Source organism: Vipera berus (genome assembly GCF_964194415.1).
Source record: "Vipera berus genome assembly, chromosome: 2".
NCBI lineage: Eukaryota > Metazoa > Chordata > Lepidosauria > Squamata > Viperidae > Vipera > Vipera berus.
The window spans coordinates 263,947,045-263,960,490 of NC_138203.1; the positions used below are offsets into that span (position 1 = coordinate 263,947,045).

The 13,446-nt window shown below is 43.5% G+C and overlaps 2 protein-coding genes across 2 annotated transcripts in view; both read left to right on the plus strand.

The window, feature by feature from the left end:
- The window catches only part of TADA3 (transcriptional adaptor 3), a 701,258-nt gene that overhangs the window by 313,785 nt on the left and 374,027 nt on the right, over positions 1-13,446 (plus strand). The window lies entirely within an intron of this gene.
- LHFPL4 (LHFPL tetraspan subfamily member 4) overlaps positions 12,630-13,446 on the plus strand; it is a gene marked incomplete at its 3' end in the record, with an annotated part of 56,719 nt that continues 55,902 nt past the window's right edge. Inside the window, exon 1 of the mRNA XM_081319086.1 lies at positions 12,630-13,038. Within this exon, the coding sequence (XP_081175212.1) occupies positions 12,633-13,038 (406 nt within the window). The 5' untranslated portion in view covers positions 12,630-12,632. The remainder of the gene's footprint in view (positions 13,039-13,446) is intronic.

Genomic DNA, 13,446 nt, shown 5'->3' on the forward strand with positions numbered 1-13,446 from the left:
TTGCATGACACATTAAGCCATTAACCACAATAGCTAGATTCACACTGCATACTAAACTGTCATGTGGTTTGTTTTGATGTAGAATATGAGGTTCTGTTATTTATATTGAAAGGCCTCTGATGGTGAAAGGCAGGGCGGAGCTCCATTCTCAGCTGCAGAATGAAGCTGCTCCTTTGGCCGTAGAAGTGGGCCAGTGCTACCGCTGCAAGGTGAGTGAAAAAGATAAAAGATAAAAGACCCAGTGTCTCTTTTGGAGGCCAAAAAAAAAAGATCAGGTCTTATTTTCGGGGAAACACGGAAGCAATAGCAATAGGTGAATAGTTTTGGGAGGGATAGTAAGGGCTATAGGCCACATGATCAGGAAGATTTTAATGTGTTTGAGCAACATGGTGGAACTAAGGTAACATACGACATACGACCGACAATCTTTGCTGGCCTGGCGAGTTTCTAGTTGTTTTGGAACTGTTGGTGAGACCGTTAAAAGTCGTTGGCGCTGTTTGAATTTGTTCTGCCAGCAGCAAGATCTGACTGCTGGCCCAGTGATGGATTCTACTGCAAATCAGGGCTGTTTCCAGAGGAGGCAGAGGAGGAGAGGACCTGGAGCTTATGGAGCGAAGGAACTGGATGAGGCTGTCGGCAGGCCCAGAGGAAGAGAGAGAGCCTTTTGGAGGAGTTGGTGGCGAAAAGAAGCAAGGCCTCTTTAAGGAAAGGGTGGAAGAGTCAGGATCAGAAAAAGGAAAGAAGGCGAGGTTGTCAGAATACAAGCGAATTTGAGGGCTAATCCACATGGAGCCCCATTTCCATCTGTCCTGTTTGCCATCGTTCACTCCCTAGAGACTAAAATGGACAATGTGAAATTTGAGCGGGCCCCGAACAAGGAGTATATATCGGAGGTGGTGACCCTTTGAGAGCTGTATGCAACAAAATTTCATTTTGATGTATGCCAATTGGTATACATTCAAAGTGACAATAAAGTTATCATCATCAATAGCGCTTAGACTTACAGTGAGGGGAAAAATTATTTGATCCCCATGCTGATTTTGTTTGCCCACTGACAAATAAATAATCAGTCTATAATTTTAATGGTAGGTTTGTTTTAACATTGAGAGACAGAATAACAACAAAAATATCCAGAAAAATGCATTTCAAAAAAGTTATAAATTGATTTGCATTTTAATGAGTGAAATAAGTATTTGATTGCCTATCAATCAGCAAGACCTCCGGCTCCCAGGTGTCTTTTATACAGGTAATAAACTGAGATTAGGAGCACTCTCTTAAAGGGAGTGCTCCTAATCTCAGCTTGTTACCTGTATAAAAGACACCTGTCCTCAGAAGCAATCAATCAATCAGATTCCAAACTCTCCACCATGGCCAAGACCAGTCCAAGGATGTCAGGGACAAGACTGTAGACCTTCACAAAGCTGGAATGGTCTACAAGACTATCGCCAAACAGCTTGGTGAGAAGATGACAACAGTTGGTGCGATTATTCGCAAATGGAAGAAACACAAAATAACTGTCAGTCTCCCTCGGTCCGGGGCTACATGCAAAATCTCACCTTGTGGAGTTTCAATGATCATGAGAATGGTGAGGAATCAGCCCACAACTACACGGGAGGATTTTGTCAATGATCTCAAGGTAGCTGGGACTATAGTCAGCACGAAAACAATTGGTAACATACTACGCCATGAAGGACTAAAATCCTGCAGTGCCTGCAAGGTCCCCCTGCTCAAGAATGCACATGTACAGGCCCGTCTGAAGTATGCCAGTGAACATCTGAATGATTCAGAGGAGAACTGGGTGAAAGTGTTGTGGTCAGGTGAGACCAAAATCGAGCTCTTTGGCATCAACTCAACTCACTGTGTTTGGAGGAGGAGGAATGCTGCCTATAACCCCAAGAACACCATCCCCACCATCAAACATGGAGGTGGAAAAATTATGCTTTGAGGGTGATTTTCTGCTAAGGGAACAGGACAACTTCACTGCATTAAAGGGGCGATGGACGGGGCCATGTACCATCAAATCTTGGGTGAAAACCTCCTTCCCTCAGCCAGGGCATTGAAAATGGGTTGTGGATGAGTATTCCAGCATGGCAATGACCCAAAACACACAGCCAAGGCAACAAAGGAGTGGCTTAAGAAGAAGTACATTAAGGTCCTGGAGTGTCAGCCAGTCTCCATACCTTAATCCCATCAAAAATCTGTGGAGGGAGCTGAAGGTTTGAGCTGCCAAATGTCAGCCTTGAAACCTTAATTACTTGGAGAGGATCTGCAAAGAGGAGTGGGACAAAATCCCTACTGAGATGTGCGCAAACCTGGTGGCTAATAATAATAATAATAATAATAATAATAATAATAATAATAATAATAATAATAATAATAATAATAATAATAATAATAATAATGGTGGTGGTGATGATAATGATGATGATGTTGGAAGGGACCTTGGAGGTCATCTAGTCCAACCCTATACCATTTTGGACAAATGCCTGTCCAGTCTCTCCTTAAAAACTTCCAGTGTTGGAGAATTCACAGCTTATGGAGGCAGGTTGTTCCATTGGTTAATTTTTAGGAAGTTTCTCCTTAGTTCTAGGTTGCTTCTCTCCTTGATGAGTTGCCATCCGTTGCTTCTTGTCCTGCCTTTGGGCGCTTTGGAGAATAGCTTGACTCCCTCTTCTTTGTGGCAGCCCCTGAGATATTGGAACACTACTGTCATGTCCCCCCTTGTCCTTCTCTTCGTTAAACTAGACATACGCAATTCCAGCAGCCGTTCCTTATATGTTTTAGTCTCCAGTCCCCTAATCATCTTTGTTGCTCTTTTCTGTACTCTTTCTAGAGTCCCAACATCTTTTTTACATCGTGGTGACCAAAACTGGATGCGGTATTCCAAGTGTGGCCTTACCAAGGCATTGTAAAGTGGTATTAGCACTCCACGTGATCTTGATTCTATTCCTCTGTTAATGCAGCCTATCACTGTGTTGGCTTTTTTGGCAGCTGCAGCACACTGCTGGCTCATATTTAAGTGATTGTCCACTAGGACTCCGAGTTCCCTCTCACAGTTACTACTATTGAGCAAGGTACCCCCTATACTATACCTGTACATTTGGTTTTTCTTGCCTAAATGTAGAATGTAGAAATGTACGAAACGTCTGACCTCTGTGATTGCCAATGCGGGTTTTGCCACCAAGTACTAAGTCCTGTTTTGTGAAGGGGTCAAATGCTTATTTCACTCATTAAAATGCAAATCAATTTATAACTTTTTTGAAATGCGTTTTTCTGGATTTTTTGGTTGTTATTCTGTCTCTCACTGTTGAAATAAACCTACCATTAAAATTACAGGTCGATCATTTCTTTGTCAGTGGGCAAACGTACAAAATCAGCAGGGGATCAAATAATTTTTCCCTCACTGTATATACTGCCCCATAGTTCTTTACAGCACTCTGTGGACAGTTTACAATGTCAGCATATTGCCCCCAACAATCTGGGACCTCAGAAGGGTGGAAGGCTGAGTCAATCTTGAGCTCTATTGGGATCAAACTCCAGGCTATGGGCAGAGTTTGCCTGCAATACTGTGTTCTAGCCACTGGGCCACCAGTGGTATAGAATAGGGGTAAAAATCATTTTTGCAGTGCTGGCTAACTACTATTGATAGAATTGTCCTTTGTGAATTTGTCTGCCTGTCTTTTAAAGCGATCGAAACTAGTGAATATCATGGGTTCTCATAAAAGGGATCCAGCAGATAATACACGATATCAAAAACTCTTTTTGTCTATGGAGATTCTCAGTCATCCAGATCTTGGTTGTCCCAAAGGGTGCTTTTTTTCAAAAGGCAACTGGACTTTCTTTGTTTTTCCTTAAAAACGTTTCCCTTCTCATCCAAGAAACTTCTTCAGTCCTGAATTGAATGATGAAAAGTGAAAGTGAATGATGAGAAGAGAAACGTATTCTAGAAAAAACAAAGAAAGTCCAGTTGCCTTTTGGAAAAGCACCCTTGGGAGCTTTCTTTGTTCTTTCAGAAATGTCTAAATACATACCGGTAGATTCACTGGATGGTCCAAGGGTCTATTAATATAAGAAAGGGGGAAGATAAATATCTCTGTGCAGTCTGTACATAATTGTATAAAACCTTAATCATGTAACAGCCTTGGTGGAGCAGTGGGCTGATGCCTCCTTAAGTAACACCAGCTGCCTGCAATTAGTGCAGGTTCGAGTCCCACCAGGCTCAGGGTTGACTCAGCCTTCCATCCTTCCGAGGTAGGTAAAATGAGGACCCAGATTGTTGGGGGCAATTAAGCTGACTTTGTAATAATGCCGCTTGTAGGGGGTGTGTGAAAGCCCTAATAAGCAGGCATATACATAGAATGAAGGCTACTGCTAAGCTTGTAAGCCGCCCTGAGTCTTCGGAGAAGGGCGGGATATAAATGGAATTAAAATAAAAAAATAAAAATAAAAAAATGTTCCCTTTCCTCCAGTCAGCTCATCAAAATTCTCTCAGTTGGCCAATAAATGCTATAAATGAATGAATCGATCAATCAGAATTACAATATGCACCAGCACAATCCACATTCTGAGAGAACATGAGCTGAATCCTATGAGGAATATCAATTATTTTATACAATTTATTCTGCTTCTGCTAGTTATGAAAAAGAATAGTGGCTCAAAAACTACCTTTCCTGCTTCTGATCATCTATTCCCAATCCTTCCGCCCTAGGTGTTTTGCAGCATATTGCAATTTTGCAACATGGAGAAAAGCTCTTTACACCATATTGTATTTCTGCTTAAACAGGTAGTCCTCAGCTTGTCACCACCACGGAGCCCAAAATTTCTGTTGCTAAGTGAGATTTGTTAAGTGGCTTTTGCCCCATCTTACAACTTTTCTTAAGTGAATCACTGCAGCTGTTAGGTTAGTGACATGGTAGCTAACCAAGTCTGGATTCCCCCAGTGACTTTGCTTGAGAGAAGTCACAAAAGGGGAGTCACATGACCCCGGGACACTGCAACCGTCATAAATCTGAGTCAGTTGCCGAGCGTCTTGAGTTTTGATCACTTGACTGTGGGGATGCCGCAACACTCGTAATTGTGAAAAACAGTCATAAGACACTTTTTTTTCAGTGCCATTGTAACTTTGAGCGGTCACTAAACGAACTGTTGTAAGTTGAGGACTACCTATACTAGGTCTGGAGATCGGGGCCTCCGTCACATCTTTGCTCTCAGAAAATGAAGTTTTTAACAGCTAGAGAGTTCATGTTCTGAGAGCAGAGATTCTCAGAGGCCAGAGGCCAGCAGGATGTGACTGAGGCTCTGATTTCCAGACTTAGTACGCAGAGAAATGCAATACCGATTTGAAGAAGCCGGCCTGGTCTAATGGGTTTGGGGTATTTTATTTAGTAATGTTTAATTATTTATTGTAATGGGCTAGTTCTATTTAATCTTATTTTTTAACTTTTGTACATTGTATTTTTATTGTATTTTTATTGCCCTGTACACCGCCCTGAGTCCTTCGGGAGAAGGGCGGTATAGAAATTAAATTAATAATAATAATTAATAAAGAGCTTTTCTCCATGTAAAACATACAGCCTCCAGTATTGTTTGCAGAGCAGGATCCTCTGCAGATTAAAGAGTGGGCAAGTTATCCTCATCATGGTCCATTTTCCAGAGCTATGAAAGCCTTTTTCAGAAGCTTCTGTCTGAAGAAGGAAAGAGAAGGCAATGTTGCTTTCTGCTAAATTAATTCAGCAGCTTTAAAACTGCCCTCTGAAATGATTCTGAGATTCATTACGGGCTTCTGTTTGGATTTTCTCTCGTTTTCTCACTGTCCCCAATACATATTAGCAATCACTCATGTGTATCCCAGCAACAGCACATGTCCTGAATGTGAGCAATTATTAAAACCTCGGATCCGTATATTAGTTGGGTCTCATACTTTTGTTAATTTGTAGCAAGAACTCTGGTTGAATGGTTACGTAGCATCAATTTCACAAGAGGGAGGAATAAATTGCTTATGATTATGAGTATCCCATTCAAATATGAACCTTTCAAAAGCCAGCCAGGATTAGTTGAATTGCAACTGGCTCTTTAATAGTCTTGTTGATGCTACTAAAATGAATCCTTGGGAATGTAATGTTATTATATTTTTCTTTCATTTCTGTTAGCTTCAGTTAATACCCTTGTGCAATGAAAGAGATTGTTGATGTACAATTTAGAACTGCAGCAAAATATTGCACTGTGTTCTCACCCTCTTAATGGACTGGGCTACTACGGGGCAGTTAGCCATGCCTGGAATACTATAAAACTGTTTTTCTCCAAAGTATTGGAGATGCTGTAAGCCAGCCTCATTTTATTGGACTTCATAAGCCAGAATTCACAGCTAGTGCTGCCAATCCCTCAACCTTTTTTTTTTTGCAACGTTCCACTATTGAACAGCTCTTTACAGTTAAGAGATTTTTTCCTGATGCTCAACCAAAATGTACTTTGCTTAATGACCGGCCACTTAGCAACCATTTAAAGTCATAACAGACCTCCCCAGAGCAATTACAATTCAGTTCTGAGATTCTGAAAGCTGTCCCCATCTCCCATCGGCCATGTGATCACATTTTGGGTGCTTGCATTTATGACCCTTTGCAGCATCGCACAGTCATGTGAATGCAATTGTTGGCATTTGCTGCCAGTTTCTGGCCAAAAAAATACCACCGATTGAAGAAAATGGGTTGGCTTACTGACTGCTGCATTTGCTTAGTGACTGCAGTGTTTACTTAAAAACTGCCATGAAGGTGGTCATAAAATTGGACATGGTCATGTGAAGACCCACTTAATGACCACCATGACTTACAATCATCATTCCAGGCTCATTTTGAGGACTACTTGTAGTTCTTTATTATAGAGCAGGGGTCTTCAAACTTGGCCCTTTTATGACTTGTGGACTTCAACTCCCAGAATTCCTCAGCCAGAGTGAACAAGTCATAAAAGGGCCACGTTTGAAGACCCCTGCTCTAGAGTAAGGAAGATGATCTTAATGGAAATAAGCAGGAACTACTACCTAGGCAAAATAGCCCGAAATATTTTTTTAAATACAGAAGACCAGAATATTCAGAAGTGGTGCAGACAGCCGCCTCCTTAATTCACTGAAATGTAAGAAGGAACAGGAATACAGCCCAATCAGACCTGCAAGATTCTAATATAACCAATCTCAATAAAAGAAGTTTTAGGCTTCCTATGGAGTTGATTTTTTGATCTATTTAGTGGGGCTGACATTGTAATGTAAGCCTCTTATTTGTTGTTCTATCTTCTGGAGCCAATCTAAACAATTCCATTGGTTTTGAAGACTTCAAGGTAGTCTTTTAGATACCTGTTAGGTCTCCACATAGTCCTCTCCACACTATATGTACCCAGGGATTCCAAACATCCTTTAGTTTTCATTTCAGCCTCTTTTATCATTTTCACTGGTGTCTTTTGAACATGCTCTGGTTTGTTCCTTCCTAAAATATAATATGCAGATATGGGTGCAATGTTTCTAGGAAGTCTGACTCAATGTGGGATAAAGAGGGCCAATGACCTTGCCACAATACCAGTACTAATGTAATCTACTCTTTTGCAGCTGCATTCATCCCTATACTCAGGCCTTTGGTTCTTCCTACCCAAACTAAAAAGTTTGCATTTGTCCCTGTTGATATTCACCTAGTTGTCCGATTTTCCATTTATCAAGAAGATCTTGCACCCTGAGACTGTCCTATACAGTTTTTGTGATTCCCCTATCTTTGGGTCACTCGCCAATCTATATTTTTTGCATCCTCCTCCAAGTATCATATGATATTGAGTGACCCCAGTGCCTAGTATAGGGGTCTTCAAACTTGGCCCTTTTATGACTTGTGGACTTCAACTCCCAGAATTCCTCAGCCAGCGTACCTGGCTGATGAATTCTGGGAGTTGAAGTCCACAAGTCATAAAAGGGCCAAGTCTGAAGACCCCTGGCCTAGTAGAACAAAGCCCTGCAGCATGTCACTTGACCCTTCTGTCAATTTAATGTGGAGTCACTGATAGATACTCATTGAATACCGATATGCAGCCAGTTTTATATTCATAGTTCAGCCTAGTTTTTGTCATCTCCTCTCACAGGAGACTTTGTGGCATGCTTGATGAACTTTCTGCAAATTTATGAGCATGAGAAACTTGGACATATGACACCAAACTATGATTAGTTTGCCTGGTTTTGTTGCTTGAACTCAACCATTGTGTTTTGTAAACCATTGCTTACAGCATATTTATTGTGTGAACCCATCAATTGTGGCTTGTTCATGTTCAAACCAACTTTTCTACTGAGCCAAATGTGGCGGCGGATTTCCAATGCATTAAGCCAGAACTTTCCCTGACTGACACAGGAAACCTTTCAATTTGAGAAGGCAGAGTTAGGACAGGTTTTAACTGGGACAAATACTAGAATCAGTCAGAATTCATGGATTATAGGACTATAATTGATCACATCAATGTGCATGGCTGACATAAGTTCAGAAGCAATTCTGAAGCAAGGGGAAATGTTCTCTTTATATTTAGATGAGGGTTGTGTGATCTATAGAGACCTATTAGCATCAGGGTTATAAAAGTCCTTTCCTGTTATGTGAGAGAAAACGAGTACAGGTAGTCCTCAACGTATGACCAAAATTTCTGTTGCTAAGTGAGACATTTCTTAAGTGAGTTTTGCCCCATTTTGTGACCTTTCTTGCCACAGTTGTTAAGTGAATCACTGTAGCTGCTACGTTATTAACCTGGTTGTTAACCAAATCTGACTTCCCCATTGACTTTGCTTGTCAAAAGGTCGCAAAAAGGGGATCCCGTGACCTTGGGACACAGCAATGGCCATAAGTATGAACCAGTTGCCAAGCACCTGAATTTGGATCACATGATCACGGGGATGTTCCGAAGGTTGTAACTGTGAAAAATGGTCATAAAGTCACTTTTTTCAGTGCCGTTGTAACTATGAATGTCACTAAATGAACTATTGTAAGCCGAGCACTACTTGTAATGCTTTCTTCTTAATGATACAGCTTGCTGCTCCCAGTTTATAATTCATCACTTTTCCATTAATTGAATAAATATTTTCAAGCTTAGCTTTCACTGACTGGGAAAACAATGCTATGAGCTATTTTTAAAAATTCAGCATAATATTCTCTGTTGCGAAGCTGGAGAGGCACAATATGAGGTTAAGGAACCCGAGATCAGGAAGAAGGTCTTGACAATAACAGCTGTCAATCAGTGGATAGTTATCACATGGAATGGTTTCTTTCCCTTCACTGGAAGTTTTCAAACTGGGGGATGATGTAGTGAATCCTGCGGGGAGTTGAACTTGATGACCTCTTAGGGTCCCTTTCAACTCTACAATTCTAACTAGTCTTCGGGTCGAAGAGGGTCAGTATTTCCAATTTCATCTTCGCATCTATAAAAAGTCTATATGTTTTGAGGGGGTGGTATTCAGAAATCCACAAATCACATTTCTGGTCATTCCTATAATGAGGGTTTGAAGTTATCGTTATGTTTCTCTTTCTCATAAATGGTTAATCACACTGCCATTGTTCCAGCCTACAATCACACATTTGAATTGTAGCTTCATTGCTGGTTTGATGTTTAAATTTTCTTTGTTTTCCTCCATTCTTTAATCTTTAATTTTTTAAAAAAAATATCTAAGAAAGGGTTCCGAAAAACTGAGAGCCAAGAGGTTGACTAGCTAAGATGCAGAAGTGGGGAATGTTAATCATCCAGAGCCTATTAAAACATTTAATATCAGTCAAATTGACGCAGATGTCCTAGTAGTTTATCCATGATCTTATCTTTATCTTGGTGGAGCCTTGGTGGAGCAGTGGGCTAATGCCTCCTTAAGTAACACCAGCTGCCTGCAATTAGTGCAGGTTCGAGTCCCACCAGGCTGAAGGTTGACTCAGCCTTCCATCCTTCCGAGGGAGGTAAAATGAGGACCCAGATTGTTGGGGGCAATTAAGCTGACTTTGTAATAATACCGCTTGGGGGCCCCCCGAAAGCCCTAATAAGCAGGCATATACATAGAATGAAGGCTATTGCTAAGCACATTTGATTTGTGCTTAGATTGTAAGCCGCCCTGAGTCTTCGGAGAAGGGCGGGATATAAATGGGATTAAAATAAAAAAATAAAATAAAATCTCTCCTGAATGGAGGTGAGAAATGTGTGTCCCTCCTGGTGTTCTTAGGCAGCAGTAACCATTGCCCCTCACCATTGGCCAGGCCAACTGAGGTTGCTGGGAGTTGAGAATTCAGCAACATTGAGAGAGCCAGAAGATGCTCCTTCATGCTCCAGAGGGAATCTGATTCCTGAGAGATCAGATGTACTCCAGCTTCAGCAATCTCTGGCCTTCCTCATCCGGTTTCAAATCCTGCACATCTGACTTTTTTTTTCCTTTTTCTCCCTGCTTCATCACTGATGGTGCTCTTGAATTTAGCTTACCGTTCTGACCTTTTTCCTGGACTGATCAGGGAAAGACATTTTCCTTTGAAACCTTGAGATCTTAAAAAACAACAACTAAGAAAGCAGAAATTGACTTCTCAATCGAGACTGTAGAGACTACAGGATTGAGTCCAACTTCTGGAGTTGAAGTTTTTATCTGTCCCATTGGGATGAGTCCTTAAAGTCATCCCCCATCTGATGCTACCCAGAGATGCTGGACTGCGTTTCCCATTAGGCTGGGATTGGCCCAATAGACACCACTTCCATCAGGGTCAGCTCAGAGAACGGGAATCAGAGGGGCGAAGGATCTCCCCCCCCTTTCCTTCAAAAGCTGGAAGAAGAGGGAGGGAGATGAAAAGAACGATCAGCAGGATACCTGGCGAAGCTGCGCGGGGGGGGGGGGTGTCCCCGAGTAAATTCCTCTTCCAGAGCCTATCGCTGGATGGAGGCCGGCTCAGAGCCCCTCCCTCCTTGGCTTCCACCTTCCTTCAGCGCCTCTCTCTCCGCTGCAGCTTCTCTTGGGGGCCCGCCATGTGGGGATTTCTCGCCTGGCCTGCAAACGTTCAACATTCGGGTCGAGCGCTCCACTGCAAACATTCGGACGACCGAGGAGAAACTGGTAGTTTGCTGGCCTCTAGCGGCCGTCCTTATTTTCGTAATAATAATAATAATAATAATAATAATAATAATAATAATAATAATAATAATAATAATAATAATAATAATAATCATCTGACTTTGTAATAATGCCGCTTGTGGTGTGTGTGAAAGCCCTAACAAGCAGGCATATACATAGAATGAAGGCTACTGCTAAGCTTGTAAGCGCCCTGAGTCTTCGGAGAAGGGCGGGATATAAATGTAATAAAAATAAATTAAATTAATAATAATAATAATAATAATAATAATAATAATAATAATAATAATAATAATAATAATAATAATAATCTGACTTTGTAATAATGCCGCTTGTGGTGTGTGTGAAAGCCCTAACAAGCAGGCATATACATAGAATGAAGGCTACTGCTAAGCTTGTAAGCCGCCCTGAGTCTTCGGAGAAGGGCGGGATATAAATGTAATAAAAATAAATTAAATAATTATTATTATTATTATTATTATTATTATTATTATTATTATTATTATTATTATTATTATTATTATTATTATTATTATTATTATTATTATTATTTTATATACCGCCCTTCTTCCGAAGGACTCAGGGCGGTGAACAGGGCAAATGTTATAAAATACAAAAAAATACAAAAGTTAAAAGGAATTAAACATAATGCCCAAGGTAAAAAACAATAAATACAAATATTAAGAACAATAAAAAAACCCAACCCACCCCCACCCCCCCCATCAGGCCAAGCCGGCTTGTTCAAATAAACGCGTTTTTCAGATCGCGTCGGAAAAAAACCCAGACAAGATCGCCGTTCAGGCTCGTCCCAGGAGGGGGGCGAAGAGCCCGCGGCCGAGAGGGAACCCGGCGCGCTCCCCCGCCTTCGCTGCCCCTCCGCCGTCACAGCCTCCGGGGTCCCGGGGGGGAAAGAGAAGCCGGCCGGTGGCCTCCGGCTCCCTTGACCTGCGTGCTGGGCGCATGTGCGTGGCGCTGCCTCTCCTCTTCCTCTTTCTCTTCCTCCTCCTCCTCCTCCTCCTCCTCCTCCTCCTCCCTTTGGGAAGCTGTCCCAGCGTTTGCTTCCTTTCCCACCTTCTTATCTTTACCGCTCCAGACTTCCTCCTCCCGGGGCCCGGGGCTCGCACGCGCTCGCTCGCGAGGCTCCGCCGCGAGCGCGAGCCCTCGCCGCGAGCGCGAGCCTCGGCCAGGCGAGCGGAGAGGCAGGCAGGCAAGCAGGCGAGCGAGCGAACGGGAGAGCGAGCGAGCGAGCCAACAGGAGCCGAGGCAGCGGGAGCGGCAGCAGCCAAGATGGAGTCGCGGCTGAAGCTGCAGGGAGCGAGCCAGCGCGTCTAGGGGAGCCCCCGGCCCGCCGCTTGGACAGGCCGGGGGCCCATGGCCTGGCCCCTCTCGGGGCCCCCCTTGGCTTCTCCCTCGGCCGGCGCCGCGGGGCTCCCGCCGCTAGCCGTCTTTTCGCCAGGGAAGAAGCGCTGGGGCGGCCGGGGCTCCCTTCTCCGATTCTGCGCCGCCGGGGATCCCGCGCTCCGAGCCTCCCGGCACGATGCTGCCGTCGCAGGAGGCCTCCAAACTGTACCATGACAACTACATGCGGAACTCGCGGGCCATTGGCGTGCTCTGGGCCATCTTCACCATCTGCTTCGCCATCATCAACGTGGTCGTCTTCATCCAGCCTTACTGGATCGGCGACAGCGTCAGCACGCCCAAGCCGGGCTATTTCGGCCTCTTCCACTATTGTGTGGGCAACGAAGGCAACAACCGGGAACTCACCTGCCACGGCTCCTTCGCCGACTTCCGCAGCATCCCCTCCGGCGCCTTCAAGGCCGCCTCCTTCTTCGTGCTGCTCTCCATGGTGCTGATCTTGGGCTGCATCACTTGCTTTGCCCTCTTCTTCTTCTGCAACACGGCCACGGTCTACAAGATCTGTGCTTGGATGCAGCTACTGGCAGGTAAGCTGGCGGAGGGGGGGACCGTTTACCCTCTCCCCCGCCCACCCTCTTTGCAAATAATAGATCTCTCCAGGAAACCTTGTATTCCACTCGCCCCCCCTCCCCCCCCCGCTTCTCGGCCAATAATGCCAGAAACTGAAAGAGGAACGGAGAAAGCAAGAGGCTAAATAGAATGAGTGGGAGGACTTCCCTGCTTAGAAGGGAAAACTAAATGGGGGGGGGGAGAGAATTGATCTGAACAGCCAAAGTAACGGGATGTAATAATTTTTTTAAAGGTGGAAGACCCTCAATGAATAACTATTTGGCTGAACTGGGGACAGAAGGGAAGGCCCATACATTATATTTTCAAAGTAGGATGCTTGGTAATGGAATAGATACCATAAACTCTTGTACAATCTCTCTCCACCA